The sequence below is a fragment of the Silurus meridionalis genome, chromosome 1, assembly GCF_014805685.1.
Source record: "Silurus meridionalis isolate SWU-2019-XX chromosome 1, ASM1480568v1, whole genome shotgun sequence".
Lineage (NCBI taxonomy): Eukaryota > Metazoa > Chordata > Actinopteri > Siluriformes > Siluridae > Silurus > Silurus meridionalis.
The window spans coordinates 17,231,071-17,251,426 of NC_060884.1; the positions used below are offsets into that span (position 1 = coordinate 17,231,071).

Below are 20,356 nucleotides of genomic sequence, written 5' to 3' on the forward strand. Positions count from 1 at the left end.
TTGTAGATTTTGGAGTAGGTTGTGGAAATCAGTGCTCAGTCATCCATAAGGGCATTAGTAAAGTTAAGTATTGATGTAGAGTGAGAAGGCTTGAGATGCAATCAGCATTTCAATTCATCTAAAAGATGTTTAGTAGGGTTGAGGTCACAGCTCTATAGCAGATGAAATATTTTAGTTCAACTCATGTAAAGCATATCTTCATGGAACTAGCTTTGTGCACAGATCCATTGTCATGTCGGAACAACTTTGTCTGCCGCCAACAGTTTGCTGAAGAACCATAGACCAATCAGGCATAACATTATGACCATTTGCTTAACTTCTTTAGTAATGTGAGCCACTGGAGCTCGTCTGTTGGATCGAACCACACGTACCAGCCTTGCATCAATGAGCCTTAGCCAACCATGACCCTGTTGCTGGTTCACCACTATTCTTACCTTAAACCACTTTTGACAGATAATAACCAGTGCAGACCGGGTAACACCCCACAAGAGCTGCAGTTTTGTAGATAAAAAACTTTCTTTTGGCTTCTCCCATTAGGGGTCGCCACAGCAGACCATCCTCTTGTTTGATTTGGCACATGTTTTTACGCTCGATGTCCTTCCTAACGCAACCCTCCCCATTTATCCGGGCTTGGGACCGGCACTAAGGCTTGTGCAACCCTAATGGCTGGGGTTGGTTCCCTGACCTGGGTTTGAACCCGGGCCCGGTATACCACCATTTGTAGATGCCCTTGTCAAACTCGCTCAAATCCTTACACTTGCCCCTTTTTAGTGCCTCTTACACATTAACTTTGAGTGCTTTGAATGATGCTGGAGAAGTATAGAGAAGGTCAGAAGGAGTTGCATTGTGTGTTTGTGGATTTAGAGAAAGCATTGAAAGAGGAATTGTGGTATTGTATGAGAAAGTAAGGTGTGTCAGAGAAGTATGTGAGGGTGGTGCAGGACATGTATGAGGACAGAGTGACAGCAGTGAAGTGTGCAGTAGGAACAACAGACTGGTTCAAGGTGGAGATTGGGATGAGCCTTTTCTTGTTTGCAGTGGTGATGGACAGGTTGACGGATGAGGTCAGACAGGAGTCTCAGTGGACTATGATGTTTGTGGATGATATTGTGATTTGTGGTGGGAGTAGGGAGCAGGTTGAGAAGAGCCTGGAGAGGTGGAGGTACGTGCTGGAGAGAAGGGAAATGAAAGTCAGTAGGAGTAAGACAGAGTACATGTGTGTGAATGAGAGGGAGGGCAGTGGAGTGGTGCGGTTGCAGGGAGAAGAGGTGGAGAAGGTGGAGGAGTTCAGGTACCTGGGGTCAACAGTATGAAATGATGAAGATTATGTTAGAGAAGTGAAGAAAAGAGTGCAGGCAGGGTGAAGTGGGTGGAGAAGAGTGGCAGGAGTGATTTGTGATAGAAGGGTATCTGTAAGAGTGAAAGGAAAGTTTATAGGACTGTGGTGAGACCTGTGATGTTGTATGGTTTAGAGACAGTGGCATTGAGTAAAAGACAGAAGGTGGAGCTGGAGGTAGCAGAGCTGAAGATGTTGAGGTTTTCGTTAGGAGTGATGAGGATGGACAGGATTAGAAATTATTTTATTAGAGGGACAGCGCATGTAGGACGTTTTATGGACAAAGTGAGAGAGGCGCGATTGAGATGGTTTGGACATGTGCAGAAAAGGGACATGTGGTATATCGGTAGGAGAATGCGGAGGATGGAGCCACCAGGAAGGAGGAAAAGAGGAAGACCAAGAAGAAGGTTTATGGATGTGGTTATGGATGTGGTTACAGAGTAGTATGGAGACAGATGATCTGCTGTGGCTCCCCCAATGGGAGCAGACGAAATAATAAGAAGAAGACACGTCAACTTTGAGGACACAATGTTCAATTGCTGCCTTATATATCTTACCTACTGACAGGTGCCATGATAAAGAGATAATCAGTGTTATTTACTTCACCGGTCATAATTTTATAATGTGATAATGTTATGCCTGGCTGGTGTATTTGGCTGGAAAAGTCAAGTGTTCCAATACCTTTGCCCATATAGTGAATGTATCTCAATTTAAAGGTAGCCTGTAGCCTCTCTGTGGCTCTGTTCAAAATTTTCAGGCCGCTTCTGCACTTTCTACCAATAAAAAGGGACTATTCGTTAACAGGTGCATCACAGTGACATTTACATGTCAGTGTGTGCTGCTAGTTTGAATCACTGTTGATTTACCAGAAAAATAAACTGTGGTGTTGTAGCTTTTTATTACTTATAAATGTAAAAAAATATATATGTTCAGTATTGTCAACCCACGTACCAATAACATGTACCTACCTGATTAGTTTGTCACACAACCTAAACTCTACATGCTCCTGTGCTGGGAAAAATCTACCCCGTATATAACACCAGGCCAGTGGAGGTCCTTTACAGTTAAATGTGGTGACACTGGCAAAGTTGTACCTTACAAAATGTTCAATGAGTTGTTGTATAATGGATTGGTCTACTGTATACCTACATGAACGTTAAGCCCAGTATACACTACATTATCACCTTCGAAAAGCCCAAAAGAGCATATGTTTGAAAGCTCTGAAGAGATAATCGAAGTAAAACTGCCCCCAAGTGGATGGAGTGAAAAACTGCAGGCAGAAGAACTGCAGGCGTGCTCAGTGTGTTCAAGTTTGAAGTTTGAAGTTTTATTTGCCATATGTACAGATGTCAATGACAGTTTGTACAATGATAGCGAGGCTTTAGGCAAACTACAGCAATATTAAATATTACATCAAACAGAATGAAGTTAAAAATAAAGTTATAATTATTTGCAAGTGTGTGCAGAGATGTCTGTATATATAATGCATGGGCGTAAATTTCATTTAACAGTAGGGGTGGACAATAAATATTAAATTTCTCATGAGCAATTTTTGAAGGGGACACAAATAATACAGTCAAATTGTACTTATAAAGATATGGTTTAGGTGCACTGAAAAATGATCTTATGTTATCTAGTCTATGACACTGCAAGGCAAGTTTATTTATACTGTAGCACATTTGAATTACAATGGTAAATACATAAAGAAAGTAAAACTATCTTAAAAAAATAATAACAACAATAAAAACAAGGAATTAAAAAAAGGTTTACAATTTTATTTAAAATTAATTAAGACACCTAAGAACAGAATAGAAATTGATTATAGAAAAAAATACAGTGTGGTCAGTTCGGAAGCAGCACAGTGATCATTTAGTAAATGCACAGATAAACAATATGCTAATTGTGTGTTAATGTTAAATTAACATTATACCAAGTCGTCCCAAATAAAACACTGCATGTGAAACGGCTTTGGTGTGTTAGTGTCAGTGCACTATGCTACAAGCTATTGTACACAAGCTAACGTTCACTAGATAAGTCATATTTTAATCACTAATATAGCAGATTCATGGAAAATTACATCGGTAATCAGCATTTTTGCCGCAACTCATTTATGATTGAGTCTCCATCAACTACATTAAAGAGAATCTCTTTATTTATAGTGAATAAAATCCCCTAGTTAATGGAGTTGAACATTTATTAAGCCGAAGACACACACCGGACTCGTGTGTGTAGAGCAGGTGAGATGACCTAGGAACACAGGCAGTGGGTCAAACCACTGTGAGGAAGGGGAGGGGGGGAACTGTTTCTAAATGCATTTTTTGCGTTTGTTACACAATTACTTACGTATACATACATATATTTTTTACAATAGAGAGTGCGATATTTTTAAAAAAAAATTTTGGGGGGGACAATCCTCGGATGGGGGGGACATGTCCCCTCCGTCCCCCCGGGATTCACGCCCATGATTAAATGAATTATGTTTGGCTATAGAACAGGGGTCCCAAAACTAGAGCGCTATATTATATTTATTTATAATTTATATAATAGTATATATCAATAATTATATTCATATTTATTTCCTTTTGCTTATTTTCATGGTTCCTTTCTAAGTTCAGTAGTATTTTACATGGAGTGTTATGTTTGTTTTTCATCCAGCATCTATTATAAAAAGTACGATCAGACCTAGCTATTCGTATCGGTAAAATCCACTATCAGTCGATATCTAGTTATTAGCATAGCCTACTTATTTGTTATATTTGTCACCCACCAACCATATGCATAAGTAAATGTTTTGATTTCAGTAGCAATCAATATGAAAAAATTGCCTTATGATAGTAATAATGCTATTTTAATAAGAGATAGGCTATATATCTCTTAAAAGGTCATTTGTCTGTACAGTACATAGCAAAATAAATGTATTGAAGCATCAAACACAGTTTATAAAGAAAGTGAGAGATTAACTGCAGGACTGCAAGATTTTTTTTTAACATTTTATTGATATTGAACAAAATGCTCACATCAGAAAACTAAATAAATAAGTCAAACTAATAAATACACTATTTACCAGGAAAAACTATACATTTACAGTTTTTACAGTACTACAGCATTAAAATGAGTGAAAAACAAAAGCTGTAAAAAAAAAAAAAAAAAAAGACAAACTACAGGTTTTAAAATACAGAAAGTTTTTTTTCTATGTACATCAGTTTTTATGAATATTGGCCACTTATTGCGTTAAGGCTCACCCTGTGTTCAATTTGATACTGAATTCAATGGTTCTTTCAGATACAAAGATGTTGCAAAACATCATAATAGACAAAGTACATGTTTGGGGCAAACCGGATCTTCTGCTGTAATACAGTGCTTTACATGTGCAACAGGACACACCTATACATACACACCCACACATACACTTTCTGGAATGCTGGTATTGATTAGCCCTCAAAGTTAACCCTACACCCTGACCAACCCATGTGTTGTTCAAACTGGCTGTGCAAGGTTTGATATTCCGAATGCCTAGAATCATGACAAAATAGTGTGCAAAACGTCAGTATTTCAGTCTGCCTTCATCAAAGCACTTTTCACTTTCTAACAAACACAATTATTGGTGTGAATAAGATCAAACGAGACGTGAGGGATGAAGAGAGCTTCGGGAAAACCTTCAACTCATCTACAATCAAGAGTAAAATTTACACCATGTACCATGCATTATAAACCTGTCTGCATGCTTATTTTCGTTTCAGACATCATGGTGATTTACTGGCAAGTATAGGTGTTGTATGTGTCTATTTGCCTGTACTGCTCTAATATTCAAAATGACGATATAACCTTATACTTTCTAAATGTTTCTCAGTCATTCACACTGCATGTTGTGATGTAGCTACCAGTGACACTGCCCCCACTATTACAATTCACCTGCGCAGTCTCCTGTATGAATGATATACAGTCATGTGGAATTTTAATTAATTAAAAAAAAAAGACATGTAATCTGTGATTAGGATCATTTTTAGTCATTTAGAAATATTTTCAATGTCAGTGCAACTTTTGTTTCTGAAGTTAGCAAATCAAAGAACACATACAAATGTAAATACATTCATAGTTTTAAAACACATCAGACTTTTGTATATAACCGTTTCTCTAATTAAGGAGATGTGGTGCATCCGAAGCCAAAAACAGACATGCACACACACAGACACACCCACACAGATAAATATAAGGGCCAGGTGATTTTAGGGGTAGGAGGAAACTCGACAATAGAGACAGTAAACAGAGCTCAGGATAATTCTCCTGGACCTTCTTAAAATCATGCTTACAGACAATATGTAAAATCATTTGTAAAATAAATAGGATCTCTGTTTGATATTACACAAATGACTGGGAAAGGAAGTCTATAAAAGGAGAAACCATGAGGACCTCAGTACACAACAACTGATTCAAAGTATCCCTCTATATGTTCCTGCCCCTAGCTAATACAACATTCACTCAACAGCTTCACATCGCTTTGGTTAAAAAAGGCCCGATCCTAAAGCTAGTTCTGTGGAATTCGGTATGTCGATCAAAGCCGCATTTTTTTAGGCCATAAAGGTATGCTGGTGGACAACAGGAATGATTGATATAAAAATAATTTTGTCTGAGACAAGGTAACAGATACAAAGGTTAAAAAAGTTAAATGTTTTCTCATGTACATATATAAAACAATTTTGAAAATCTCTAAATACAGCATTCCCACCTCTCGCCACATATGTACATATGCTCAAAAAAAAGGAAGAACAGTCTGGTTTTCGCAGAGAGAGAAATGGATTTTCCAGCCAGCATGTTCCTCTCTCAGTAGTTGTGTGAAGGAGTGTGAGGAAATAAAATGAGGTGGGGTTTAAAGCTCGGAATCTGCACCCAGGCTGTTCATCTCCTCAGGTGATGCTTTCTCTATGCCTGGAGCAGTATGTTGGAAACCAGCGGAGATCTCATCAAATGTTCGGCCTTTTGTCTCCGGGACTTTGAAGTAGGTGAAGACGAAGAATATGAGCAACAGGACAGTAAAGATGATAAAAACGTATGCACCACAAAGGTTCTGTGAGAAAGAAAGAAAGAAAGAAAGAGAGAGAGAGAGAGAGAGAGAGAGAGAGAGAGAGAGAGAGAGAGAGAGAGAGAGAGAGAGATTAGGCAAAATAACCACAAACTCTAGATCAATCAAAAATATAGTCTAAATATTGTTTATAATTAAAATATATATATCGAAAAAACCATTAAATAATAAACAGAACGCTGATGTCTTACCGCCACATACTGAAAGCACATTCCCACTATGAAGTTGGCTGTCCAGTTGCAGAAACCAGCTACGGCAAAAGCAGAAGGTCGGGGGCCTTGACTGAACAGCTCAGCTACGATGAACCAAGGGATAGGGCCTGGTCCAATTTCAAAGAATGCCACAAAGGCAAAAATAGCAATGATGCTCATGTATGACATCCACGGGACCTGGACCTGTGAGATCGACATATACACATGAGAACAGCATAAATATACAACTGCCTGTAAACACTGCCTGCCTGTTCAGGATTTACTATAAGTGAATAGAAATAAAAATGGCATTAAAGAGCAAAGAGCAGTCTGGGAAACCCATCAGATGTCATAATATGTCAAAAAAAAACTGCATTTGATATATTCTTTAAAAAAAGATTCTTTATCAAGTTGCTGGATAAGCTACATGCCATAGTGAAACAGACATAAGACTAATCAATTCTGTTTGTAGTCAGAGGCAAGCTCTCAAAGTGTCTGTTATGTTTGAACAGAATGTAATTTTCTGCTTTTACACTTTTGGGGGTAAACCAGATTAAAAAATGCTAGACGTTTATTTCAGGTTTTGATACATTCAACAGAGAAGCATAATTCGGTTCTTGTAGTTTTGTTCAATACAGACGAAAATGTGTGTACCTGCAATGCCTGGGCAATAGTCATCAGAACTGCAGACACAGCCATACCCATCAGCCCTGTTAGGTGCAGCGACCTGCGGCCAGCTCTCTCCACTAGAAACAGCTGCAGGGCAGAAACGACAGCATAAAGACCTCATTAATCCACGACCTACGGCACCACACTGAACAACAGTGTTTGGATGTAAATTTTTATTTGTTTGCCATAACACATGGCCGTTGTGTTCACACATGACTCACCGACACCACAGTGAAAGCCGTGTTGACGACTCCCGCTCCGATAGTGGCGTACACAGGCTGCTTCACACCAGCTGTCTCAAAGATGCTCGTGGAAAAGTAGAAGACCTGCACAAATAAACACTATATATCAGCATGTGCATCATTTACAAAAAACACTACTAAACAAAGTTCAATGTTTGCTGCTGTTTGTATTTAACTGTTTTCTGGTACAATTAGAGATACCGTGCAACCCTGGGGCAGTAATCACTATTGTTTTGTGTTTACTTTCACCCACTATATTGTACTCCACAGAGCAGCACTTTGTACACATTATGCAATATGTTGGCTTTGGTAGGCTACATATCAGCTAAGCAGTGTTTATAAACTAATATAGCATATATGAAGGGTATTATATCAGATCGGTGTGTATTGTGTTTGTGTGTGTGTGTGTGTGTGTGTGTGCGCTTACAGCGTTGATGCCAGACAGTTGCTGTGACAGCTGCAGTACGACGGCGATGACCAAAGGTTGGCGGTAAAGTGGCGAAGTCAGCAGCTCTAGGATGTTCACCTTCTTCTCCCTCATCATTTGCCTGCTCTCCTCCTTCATCTCCTGCATGTCTGCGCTCACATCCGTCGTTCCACGCAGCTTTTTCAACGCTACATGTAAAACACAAATATATGAATGACATGTCAAAATAAAATGGAGTTGATTTTTGCATCAAAAGCTTTAAAAACTAAAACAATGTCTTGCCTGATTTTAAAACCTTAAGCATATAATCTTTTCCTTTTAAATCTTAAATGCCCTTGCTGTATTTGTTTTCCTCTCTTGAGTGAGTAACCATTGATTAAAGGATCAAATTCTGCTTTTAAAAAACATTTTATGGTATACGTAGGTTTGTGTACAAAAAAAAACTGTGTATATTTGATAGTAACATTCTGATTAGATTAAATATGTATTAAAAACATTGTTGAAAAGTTAGTATTGATATTTGGTGACAACTGAGTGTGTGTGTGTGTGTGTGTGTGTGTGTGTGTGTGTGTGTGTGTGTGTGTGTGTGTGTGTGCTGACCTGATTTGGCTTTGTTCTCTTCATTGCGGATGATGAGGAGATAGCGAGGACTCTCGGGGCAGAAGGGTAACATGACACACTGCAGCAATGCTGGGATGAAGGTAAAGCTCAGCAGGAAGGGCCACAGTTCAGCGTTGCCCAAAATCATATCCAGGCCAAACACCTGCAACAGCAAAAACAAAACAGTTCTTGTTTAGTCATATGCTTTAAACAATTAGAGTTAAGTCATACATTATCTTTTTTTTTATTCTGCTTACTGTATTTTCCAAGTAGGAAAGAAAAGAATTCTAACATGGTTTAAGGTGGATTTGGACTGATGAACATTGTGATGTTCATGTAATATGTCCAGGGTCATGATCATGGATAGGTATAATAGACCTTCTGGGATTATTGTTCGGTGAAAGCGTACCTGCGCTATAAGGATGCCTATAACAATGCCCAGCTGATGCAGAGTTCCCATGGCTCCTCGGAGGGACGTGGGCGACACTTCACCCACATACATGGGTACAAACCCAGTGGAAAGGCCAGAGTAAAGCCCGACCACAAAGCGGCCAATGATCAGCATCTCCCACGAGGCTGCCATTTTCGAGAAGCCCATCAGTGCTGCTGAGACGAAGGCTAGCACGTTGACAAAGAGCATTGAGTTTCTCCTGTAGAAATGCAGAAAACAAAAGGAAAAAGAAGATGGAAATGAAAGTTCTGTTCATGACTTCTATAAAAAAATAATGTTATTAGGTCATGGTATATAAAGCTGGATTTATTTACCTTCCAAAGCGGTTGACAAAAAGACCAACAGAGAACGAGCCAAAGATCCCACCCACAGAGAAGATGGCCACTGAGATAGACCACAGGGATGTTAGGGCGGATTCAGGTATGGGCTCACTATATCGGTCAAACCATGTCTCATTGTAGAAGCTCTGGATAATCTACAAAACAAGAAGAAAACATTCAAATAAACCTAAAAAAAAACATCTCTGGGATTTATCAAGACCATTGGAATTACTCTTCATTTGACTGTGTCAAGTTTCAACAAATATGCAATTCTAGAACTATAAAGTGTTTTATCCTGTTTCATCCTGCAGAGGGCGTTGAGCAATCTACCCAGTGTTTAGGTGTCAGAGGCTGTTTGTTGATGTTTGTTGCCGTGTGACTGGTTCGGGAAACTGTCAGACGAGAACCCAGGTTTCTGTCTTTTCAATGGAACACTTATGCAGGCAGACAACAAGGCCAATACAGAGGACAAGAAGATTTACATAAAAAATGCAAGCTTATTCCAGTGCTTTCTCTCTTTATTTAGCTAGTTTTGCTTTCCTTTGAAATTGGTAAAGAATTTACAAAAAGGGGAGTGGAGCACTGAGTATTTGCGTGCCTTGTATAAGGAAACCAAAAGGAGGTGTTACAGAAACTGTTCTATGCCGTAGTGTTGAGAGCTTGGCAGGGCAATTATTTAAGGAGATCGGGTTTCTCCGGTGAGACTCGGTGAGCAGAAGATGATCCCGTTTATGTCATCGGCAAAATATACTGTATACCTAACATCATGTGCTATGAACACCCCCCATATAAACAGTAACATATTACAGTATGATTATACAATATGAGTGAAGTGTTTGAGTGTGCAATGTACCATGAGGCAGTTAATAGTTTGTACAGGTATATACAGTAATTATTTTTTCCATTTCACAAACTCAGTAGTGGTGTGTTTTTCCCCTTAAATGCTTGTAATTTCTATTAAATATTTACTGAAACTAAAACACAATAAAAATATTTTGGCTGTCGAATTTCCTTGAGTATGGTATGTACTCATTCTAGCAGCTGGAAAGGTGTTGAATGTTATCGTTTGCACAACTGTAAATGCATGTTTGCCTTATTGCATGAGTGTATCTGTTGAAATAAGAGCTCTTTAGACAAAGAGCCATTAAAATTTTATCAGTCTTATCGGAATCAGTGTGTACTCAGGAGCTGTACAGGCTTTTTATGACTAGCTTACACTTACTGCTGTTCTCATACCTGGTGAAGGAGAAGCCACAAGCATACCTGAATGTAGTACGAGTATTGTTTAAAAAATGAGAACCCCGCAAAACGTCTTCCTGTGTGCTAAATATCTCTGTCCATTTTCTCTAAACTATTTAACACGAATCAGTGCTTCCCTTTTAGATGCTTTAAGTCTAAATCCTTGTGTGTGTGTGTGTGTGTGTGTGTGTGTCTGTGTGAGAGAGAGTTTGTGTGTTTGGTGCTTTACACTAGTTCCAGTATATTACTGCCAGCATGGCCTTATATGCACTTTAATGAGCTTCTTGTATCCTTGGTTAGACTGCCCACATCTCTCTCTGCTTTTCCCAAAATGCCTAACACCCTCCATAGGCTACAATAATACCACAGTTAGCAGCTGGAGTTACACTGTGTTGTAGACCTCAAAATAGGTAACAGTGTAATGGACGTTTATTCCACACAAACTGTGATCTTTTTGGTAAATGGCAAAATCTTTCAGTAAAGACTCACACACATCTGGAACTCATCAATCATGTCCCAGGAAAAAAAAACTGGCTCATACTGTTATAAGGAACTACTCTGGGCCCCTAGCTCTATTGTCAACCATTTAGTCCATGGTCCATGTTCTCCCCACAGCACTCCGGATTGTTGTATTAATACAAATCTAAAGTAAAATCAATGAGGAACCAAAGCAAACAGAAATTCTATAATCCTCTCTTCAAACTAAACATTTACTGCCATTATATTCATATAGATATACAATTTTATATATATACAAAAATGTATTCTTTATTATAAAATAAAGGAACAAAGCGATAGCTGAATTTAACAGTGGCAAAATACAGAACATTTTTATTGGTAAGACCACTGTCATTAAAAAGGTAAAAAGTGCATTAAAAAAAAATAGGGTTCTTGTAAATACATAGACTAGGATTTCCATACTGAACCATATTTGCTCATAAAGACACGCCCTAGTGACTCAAGCATTACCTTAATCGTATTGATTTGCAGAATCAATAAAACTATGTTTGCTGGATTTGCAGAAGGTTGACAGGCACATAATAAACCTTCTGTGACATCTGGAACATACAGTCCTGACAGCCTGGAGCCAACACACATATCAGCTCCGAGAAGCTAGCTACCCTACATAAACGTCCTAGTAGAGAGTGTAAAGCTAAATGCTAAAATTAGCTGGCTCTGTCGGGGGGCTGCATAATCAAATCAAATCTGCGCATGTGTGTGTGCAAAACTCACCTTCTGAGGTGCGTTGATGACTCCTGTGTTATAACCAAACTGAAGAGAGCCAATCACAGCTGTTAAAACAGACAGCAATAGCTGGAAGGTCATTTTTTTCTGCAGGAGAAAAAAAAGACAAATTAATGAGTGGCAAAAGCAAACAAACAAAAATGACTTACAGATAACACCTTGAATCATTTGTTGCAAAAACAGACCTTTTCGGGCATGCATCAGAATATTTGGAATCTGACACCGGCCTTATCTCTAATATCTCTCTCTCTCTCTCTCTCTCTATCGCTCTCTCTCACAAAAGGGCCTCTATAATCCTTATGTAAGAGGTAAACTTGTCTAGAAGGAATGTCTTCTGCATAACAAGGACAATTTAAAGTGCCAATGCACAACATTTACACTTGTATACTTACTAAGAAACAAATTATTCCACCCAATAATACATCCCTCCATTAAATCCCTAAAATAATAAATCCCTTAAAAAGTTTTTAACTCTTTTCTCAAAAATACCATGTTAAGCTTTTATAATGAAAATACTGGAAAATACTGGTGTACTTTGATCATTATCTAACTCTACTAATACTAAAAATATGCTCAGCTGCCTTTCCTCATTCTGCAGCTATAACAAATACCATATCAGGCCAGTATGCTCTTGTCTGGAACAGCCAGTGCTTGAATAAAAGGTCTGTGATGGAAATACTGTTCAACATCTTATTTCAAAAGTCTCTCTCTCTCTCTCTCTCTCTCTCTCTCTCTCTCTCTCTCTCTCTCTCTAGGTGTTTGCCAGGTGACAGTGGTTGTTCTTTAATCTATTTGTTAGGCACTTTGTGTGTGTGTGTGTGTGTGTGTGTGTGTGTGTGTGTGTGTGTGTATATATATATACCAATCAGTGCAGGTGCTTGTAGAGTTGTCATTAACTTAAGTGCTGCTGATTTTATATCTTTGTCTGAACTAAATGAATGTATGTCTCGATATCCTGAACAATGCTCTGTTCCACGTGAGTAATACTACACTGTAACCTTGTTAGGGTGGCAAGGCAGACATTCATTCACTAGATGATCTATAAACAAAAAGTTATTATGTGATAGACATGAAGAGGTCAGTTTACTGGAAATGTTGAGTCAATCAAATAAAAAGGAAAGTAATAATGACAGCATTTAAGGGAACTGGAAGATTTTCCAAACTGAACAAAAACTGAAGAAATAAGTCAAGAATTACAATAGGATCTTGGCAACATTTAAACAATGCATTTACATACGCTCAAGTAATCTGATAGTGGAACAATTCTGGGTCTATGTGGGTCAATCAAGAATCAGATTTCTTCGTAAACACGGTACATACAGTAGACACCTTTACAGCTGATTTGCAACTTGCCAGTAAACCAGCCAAACAAGAAGGACGTGACATTGGTGACAAATAACAATGAACATCATATTGTCCTTCATTGAGCTATTTTGGTTTGAACCCAAACAGTATGACAAGCTTTTTTTTTCCAGCTAGTCTGAGACACAGAAGACATTTTCTTCCAACCAAATTTCACAGATTAAACGTATTCCAAATACTGGGCTGAGATTGGTCAGTTAGATTTTCCAGAGTTCCTGAAATCTGATACTGACTTTAAAATCTACTGTAAGATATTGTACTACATTGTGAAAATCATGCACCCAGCAGCCTGGGCCTATGACTGTGCTGTCACTGTGTGAATAAGTTTTACATTCGGCAGTACATCCATGACAGCTAGTAATAAACAGCTGTTAAATCCTTAAATGGGTCTTAGACGCCAATGTGATCTCTTAAAGTAGCAACTTCACCCACACTCACTTAGGAAAAAAGTTAGTCAGGAGGAAAAGTATTGGAGGAGGTGCTTCGAATGGTATTTGCCTTCGGCATGGCAAATGTTGTGTGCTGTGGGTGTTATCAGGGATAATGTACACAGAGCACTGCTCGGGACATATTCCTCACTATTTAAGTTTTAGGGGAAAAAGGTAAGCATTGGTTTATAGCAGTCATGCATCTTACTTTACACACTTTGCACCCACCCACTAAAACAAACTCCAGAACACAGAACAGAAAATGACGCAGAACCCTCTCTGCTGGCTTGCTCCCAAAAACATGGAAAAGCTGTAGGAGGTCAGGGAGGCCATATTAATGCTGTTTAACCATCTCAAGCACAGGATGTTACTTTGCAAACACACACACACACACACACACAGTCCATATATTGTTGTGTGGAAGAAGTCTTAAAGGAACCTTGTTTCTTTTAAAAAAAAATTTCATCATACTTATAATTACATCCCCAACTTTAATGTTTAAATCTCAAAATGTTCATATAATGATAATAATTGTATAATATCTACTTGAGTAAAAGTAAATCAAGTTAATGTAGTTAACTATTGAAGTAGCTGTTACTGGTTAAACAGGAAGTGTATGAAGGTAATTGAATATTGAAGCATCTAAATTAAATGGATGAATTAAGTTGCATTTGTTCAGACGAATGTAAATCTTCTAAGTGAAAGCCTCTCGTCCTTATTTATGAGTGCCGATACATGAGTGCTAACAGATGCCTAGTGAGTGTTAGAACGAATCTGCCACTGCGAGTTATCACGAGCATGTGATTCGGTGACACGTTCGTCCACAGCTCTGGTTATAATACATTCATTTTTATTTCACTGTTCATAACCAAAGGCTGGCTATACTGTGTAGTGTTCAAAGCATAAAAGTCATAAACGTGGTAGCTGTGCCAACTTTCATACTTCAACTGTATCCTTCCTGTTCTTACAACAATGCTACTAGCAGAAGACAATTCACTGGGTGTGTCTCTTTAAGAGAGATTGGGCTTTGGAGAATTCTAAATATGGAGTTTAGCGCCTGGGTTGCGAAAGACATGAGTGTTTATGTATAAAATTCTTCAGGTCACACTGGATTGTTAATTCTATGCTACTAGAGGAGGAACTTGGAACAACTACTAGGAAATGAAAAACCCCAAAAAACACACAGACGTACAAGGACGCAATCAGGAAAGACATGTACGCATGAGGGCTTGGTTCATTGAGAAGTCATTTAAGGCTTGTTTGGTTTGCAGTTTCTTTGTATATAATGTACCTAGATGACTAAATAAGTTGCCATAAACTATATTAGTTTGTCTTTTTTTAAATAGACCAACAACCACCTGGAAATACGAGGGCAAGTCAACAACTCGCAAATAAAACCAAGTAGTGTGTGAAAGGAATCTAATTTCCTTTCTCCTGATATAATCTCTGGATGTAATCTGCTAGCATGTGCATCGTCTCAGACCTAAATGGTTCCTGTCAACAACCGAGGCAAATTGAGCACGCAGCAAAGTAAACACGGGAAGTAAATAGTGGACAGGCAGCAGCGGTTCGCCAACGTAACGAATGCCTGCTGAGAGGGACAGAAGCACGAATCTTTATTTTAAATTGTGCATGTTCATGCTTACATCAGTTCTCAAATCTTCTCCTCTCCCAAAATGTCATAAATGGTTTTCAGTTTATCCGATTAACAGTATACATGCAATGATTAATCTGATAATCGCGTTAAAGTACAGGTGTTTTGTCCGATATGTTAAACCCTGACGATCCGTAAATCCAATGGTACAATATTTGTTTCGGCCAAAGTAATCCGATTATCAGGGAGAACGTAAACACGCCCAATGGTGAATCAGACTATGTAAGGATTGTTCCTCATACCATGTCCTTTCCAGTGAAGTGTTGTTCCTGCAAACTCATGGCCAGCAGCTGAACCACTAATTATATTTTGTGAACTGGAATGATGTTTCAAAGTGGACTGTTTACATTCCTGAAAAACTTACCAGGAAGCCTACATTTCTGATGTAAAATCATCAGGTGATAAGCATTTTCCACAGGAACACAGCTGTCTTGTGAAAAGTTGTCACAGAGAGAATGACAGATATACACATATAAGGAATAACTACACTATATCCTTGTTGTTGTTTTACTGAAAGAGTTTTGTTGTGGCAGTAAATTAAAACCAGCATGCAAATACGTTCACTGCCTTGGTTATGGCCATGTGTGCTTTGCTTTGAGTCTAAGTGATGTCACGCTTTGTTTTCAAAAACGAATATGTAGTTTTTAATGTAAAATGATCTCTGACCGTTCGTATAATCCTGTCTTTTTAATCGGAGTGAAGTGTGTGTTAAGTTGCGTCAGGCACTCAAGCTTCCTATCCTGATAACAAGCCACCGTTCAAACACTTAACCTTTCTTCCCTCATAACAACCCGACTCGACATGTCAGCCGCTCTGCCACATCAGCAGTAATAAAGGTCTTCAGGTTTAACAGGCCGTGCACATTGGTGAATAAACATGGGTTGCATTATCATAAGCCTGTCTGTCATTCTTATTACACTTTTGCTCTATTTGTTGTGTTTACTTCCAGCGTGTCATGTGATGTAGGTGGCCCGAAAAGCTTTGACGTGAGCTCACAGAAGTATGTAGTATTAAAAAGATTAGAGATGGTGGAATGTAAAGCAGGTCTTTACAAGGTGGGTTGGAATTCAAAAGAATTCTAAAAAAAGCATACAAAAGAAACACGTCAAAGTGTGTAATTATTAGTGCTATTTAAGATTGCATTGTGCATACATACAAGGACTAAAGGTAGTTATTAAGATGTATGTATGCTCACTAATATTCATAATAATGAGTAAAAACAATAATACAAACATAATAAAGAAAGTGCTGTTTGAATGATTGCGTGTAAAAAAGCACCCTTTTCCAACTATGACTCAGTTGGATTGTAAGTCATATAGAAAGTGGACACCTACATCATTCTAAACCTACAGTCTGAGCAAGCTACAGTCTGTGATAGTACTAAAGTTAAGCCCTAAAAAGCAGATTCTGTTGATAAAAATAGACTCTTAGTGATTTACGCTTTTCATTAGAAATGTAGATAATAATCTAAAACATTGTGACTGTTTGCATCACAATCCAAATATTAATGAATAAATAAATGGATATGCATACAGGACACTGCTGTGTGAGCCATGCGGATGGTAAAATGGCCTGGTGCTGAGTATCATGTTTGCCCTTTTCTTACTCTGTGGCTCTGTGTCAGAGTGACACCACAGTCGGCACGTCCGCCATCTCACCACACCTCCCTACCAACATAGGAAACACCGGCATCCATTTTCCACCAACACAGTGCCAGTGCTAGTTAAAGAAGTCTTTCTCCAGACTGAGAGAATTAAATAACTTTGCAACAGTCACCAGTTCTTTCTGGTTCACAATACCTACATCATGACTACACAAACATACTTTCAGTGTTTCCACTGAAATGTATTGATACGATGCCAAACTATTTTGATTATATCATAAGCTTTCTGTAAAAAGCATATCTGAATGATAGGAATGATGATGTGAAAAAGAAAATAAACCGAGATTTAAGCGACTGAAAGTGCATAAGTAATAACATCCTTGCATGAAATTACATAAGACAGAAAAGCACCTATTTAAGTTTTATGCATTTAGAACATAATTTTTGTTGCTTGTCAAAGAGCATATGTAAATGTTGGTTTGACAGAAACAGAGGGGTTCCACAAATGTAGCCTTTGACACACACTGTGAGGATTAAAAGCTTGATAACAGGCAACAATGTGTTCTATTCAGGTTAATAAAGAGATTTAGGATCAGAAAGTAGACAGAAACAGTGTATGTGTTCTCTGCAGTCAACAGTAAATCATGTGCAGTCATGTAATATTGCGCAACATTATTAGTCTCTACACACAGGCCCCTTCCCCCTTCTTTACATGAGCTCCTATGGGATCAGAGCGCAGCTCAATATAAACAGCCAAAACACGAGGATCTTACTAGTATGTGTGGAAATGGGGGATCTCAAGAGGATCTCAGCCAAACACTTATGATAAGAGACCGGCTCTGTGAACCTAGTTTTGTGGTCGAGGTTTACTCTCGTCTGAAACTGGACAGCTGTGTTTCTCTTCTCCCTAAGGGAGACCTCAGCCGTTTCCCAGCACGTCCACAAACAAGGCCTTTTGTCAAAATCTAAATTCAATATATCTTCAACGACAACTGAGGGGAAGGACAGCCTCATTGTCCAAATGTCCTTGACTAAGCATCAATGACCTGGCTTTACGTAAATTCAAAAATTGACTTTTTTTTTTTATTTTACTAAAAGCATTTCTTAGAATATTATATCTTAGCAATAAACAATAATTGTAAGGAAGTAGTAAACGTGATTACTGGAAAGGAAGTGAGCAAGAGCTTGGTGGCTAGCGCTTTCAGCTGAGCAGCGCCACATCAAACCATCAGCTAGTCACGTACGAGCTTCACAATATATGGTAATCAAGGCTCGCTCTTCACTATTCACTCTTTGGGAGGTCAGGGCAGTCCTGTTTATTCAGCCTGGTTATTATTTGGAAATACAAAAGGTTTAAGCAGCTGAGTCGAGGGAAAAGAAACGTGAAGATCGAGTTTCCTAGAATTTCAGATTACTTAGACTGTGACATTACAACATCGTCTGTTCCGAGTATGGATCTGTGGTTAGTTATAACCCATCATTAAACAGCACAATTAAGTGGTTTCCTAATGGAGACAATATGGTATGTATTGAGTCTTTCAGAAGAATTTAAATCACACAAGACGAGCTTCTCATGTCAAAAGACTTTAGACTGTGTATAGATTTCTAGGGGTTCTCTTTGTACAGTTCTAGAAATTTCTGGAAATCAAATCAACACTGATCGACAGATCCTGTGATCTGGTTGATGTGATCTTGTGCCGGCGAGTCGCTCCAGAACACAACCCAAAGTGTAACAAAGTCTTGAAGTTGATCTGTTGCTGAGACAAAAGTTTAATTCGTAAAACTCATTTTAATGACAAGCTATAAAAAGACGGCGTGGGGGATGCCTGAGCGGTGACGTCACTGACGGGTGAACCTATAATACGTGAGTAGAGAGTGTGTGATGAATCGAGGAGACTGTGTGAGTACGTGCTGAAGCACACACACCTCCAAACCACAGCAAACCTCGCCACTGGTTACCGTGACAACGCGCTGCGGCAAGCGCACGCGCTACACCACGTTCGAGACCGGCGCGTCTACCGCAGAGGGTAGAACAGATCAGCGACACTACTTTTAATGGCGCTTCTGTTATCAATGTTTTTATAACGTGTAAGCCATAAAAAGTTTTTTAACACTCCTTTTTACACATTACAGCCTACATTTAGCCTACATATATCCTTACAGCAGACTCCCATCACCGGCACTGGACATACCATGCTAGTAAAAAAAACCTACCCCGTCTATTAGACTTCATTTATTTTCTGGCTTTTTGTGCCATGTTTTTTATTCGCTTCATTAAAGAAATATATTACTTTAAATACACATGTCACCACTTTTAGGGTAATACCTATATAATTAACAGTTAATAAAGTAGGTTAGCTGTGTAGCTTCTCAGTTAGCCTTCCTTACCTTTTCCTCTTCCATTGTTGCTTGTCAAAACTTGTTCAGTCGTCTGAAGGTGGGACTTTTTCTCCTTGGTCCTTTATTGTTTATTAAAATAAATAATTACAACTAAATATAAATGAAGCTAAAAAAAAAAGTGCCTGCTGTCAATATTCTGACTATAAATCAAATACCTATTTTTTGTGTGCTAGCTGGATTCCCGGTGTATAGGAAAATCCTCAAAATGTATCCTGTAATAATTCTAATACGCTTTTTTTCCTGTTTTTCCTGCTTTTTTCCGGTTTCGCTCGAGTCTCCGCTGAAGAATGTCTCTGCTCGAGTCGTGCTGTTCTTCAGCTACATGTAGCTACGCTTTACTGACGCAATCCCAGGCCACGCCCCTTTGAGGTGTGACGCAGGCGAAGGGGAGTTTGATCATCCTATTGGTTCATATAGAATGACGTAGACAACCACGCGGATATAGTGAGACGGAGTAAAATCTTGCAAGCGTTTAATAAACCCTGATGTATTTCAAGGTTTGAAAGAGGGCGCTATAGATACCGCATCTAGGAAATCTAGGAAACTCCTTAATTTTGCCACATTCAGAGGTTTCAGGACAGATTGTATTTTGATCCACATTTTCAAATAGGAAGCACAAAAGGCGCCCAAGCAGTGTGTGATGGACTGGAAGTGATGATTTCACCCTTTTTCTTTTATCTCTGAGGAGAGTATTGTTTCAATTTGTGACGGAAAATGATGTACTACAAAGGCTATGACATCATAAAAGTAATAATGCTTACATTGGTATATAATAATGGTATTGGTATATTGGTATATAGTATATAGTGGCTGTAGTGCTTCCAGAAGTCCTTAAAAAAGGTAAATTAACCCTAAATGAGAGTATGAATGTGTGCATGGTGCTTGTGATCTAGGGAGTATTCTTACCTCACTTACATTTCCTTTGACATCCACTGATCCCCTGACAAGGATAAAGCATTATTGAAAGTGATTCATATATTCAGTTCAGGGGAATTTTTCCAGGACATGACAATGCCAAGACATGACAATTGAGCACTATCAGCACCGTGTAATTGCACAGTTCAGAGTTTCAGAGTTTGTACCCTCAGGAAGTGACACATATAGTATAC

At 38.7% G+C, this 20,356-nt stretch overlaps 1 protein-coding gene across 1 annotated transcript; it reads right to left on the bottom strand.

Annotated features, from left to right (window-relative positions):
- Positions 1 to 5,265: 5,265 nt before the first annotated feature.
- slc2a1b (solute carrier family 2 member 1b) lies at positions 5,266 to 19,567 on the bottom strand. Its single transcript, XM_046844625.1, has 10 exons — positions 19,236 to 19,567; positions 11,789 to 11,887; positions 9,311 to 9,471; positions 8,955 to 9,195; positions 8,546 to 8,708; positions 7,946 to 8,133; positions 7,498 to 7,602; positions 7,262 to 7,363; positions 6,608 to 6,811; positions 5,266 to 6,401 (listed from the first exon to the last, which is right to left on the bottom strand). The coding sequence occupies exons 1-10, from the start codon at positions 19,248 to 19,250 to the stop codon at positions 6,204 to 6,206; spliced, it is 1,476 nt and encodes a 491-aa protein (XP_046700581.1). The 5' UTR covers positions 19,251 to 19,567; the 3' UTR covers positions 5,266 to 6,203.
- Positions 19,568 to 20,356: the final 789 nt, after the last annotated feature.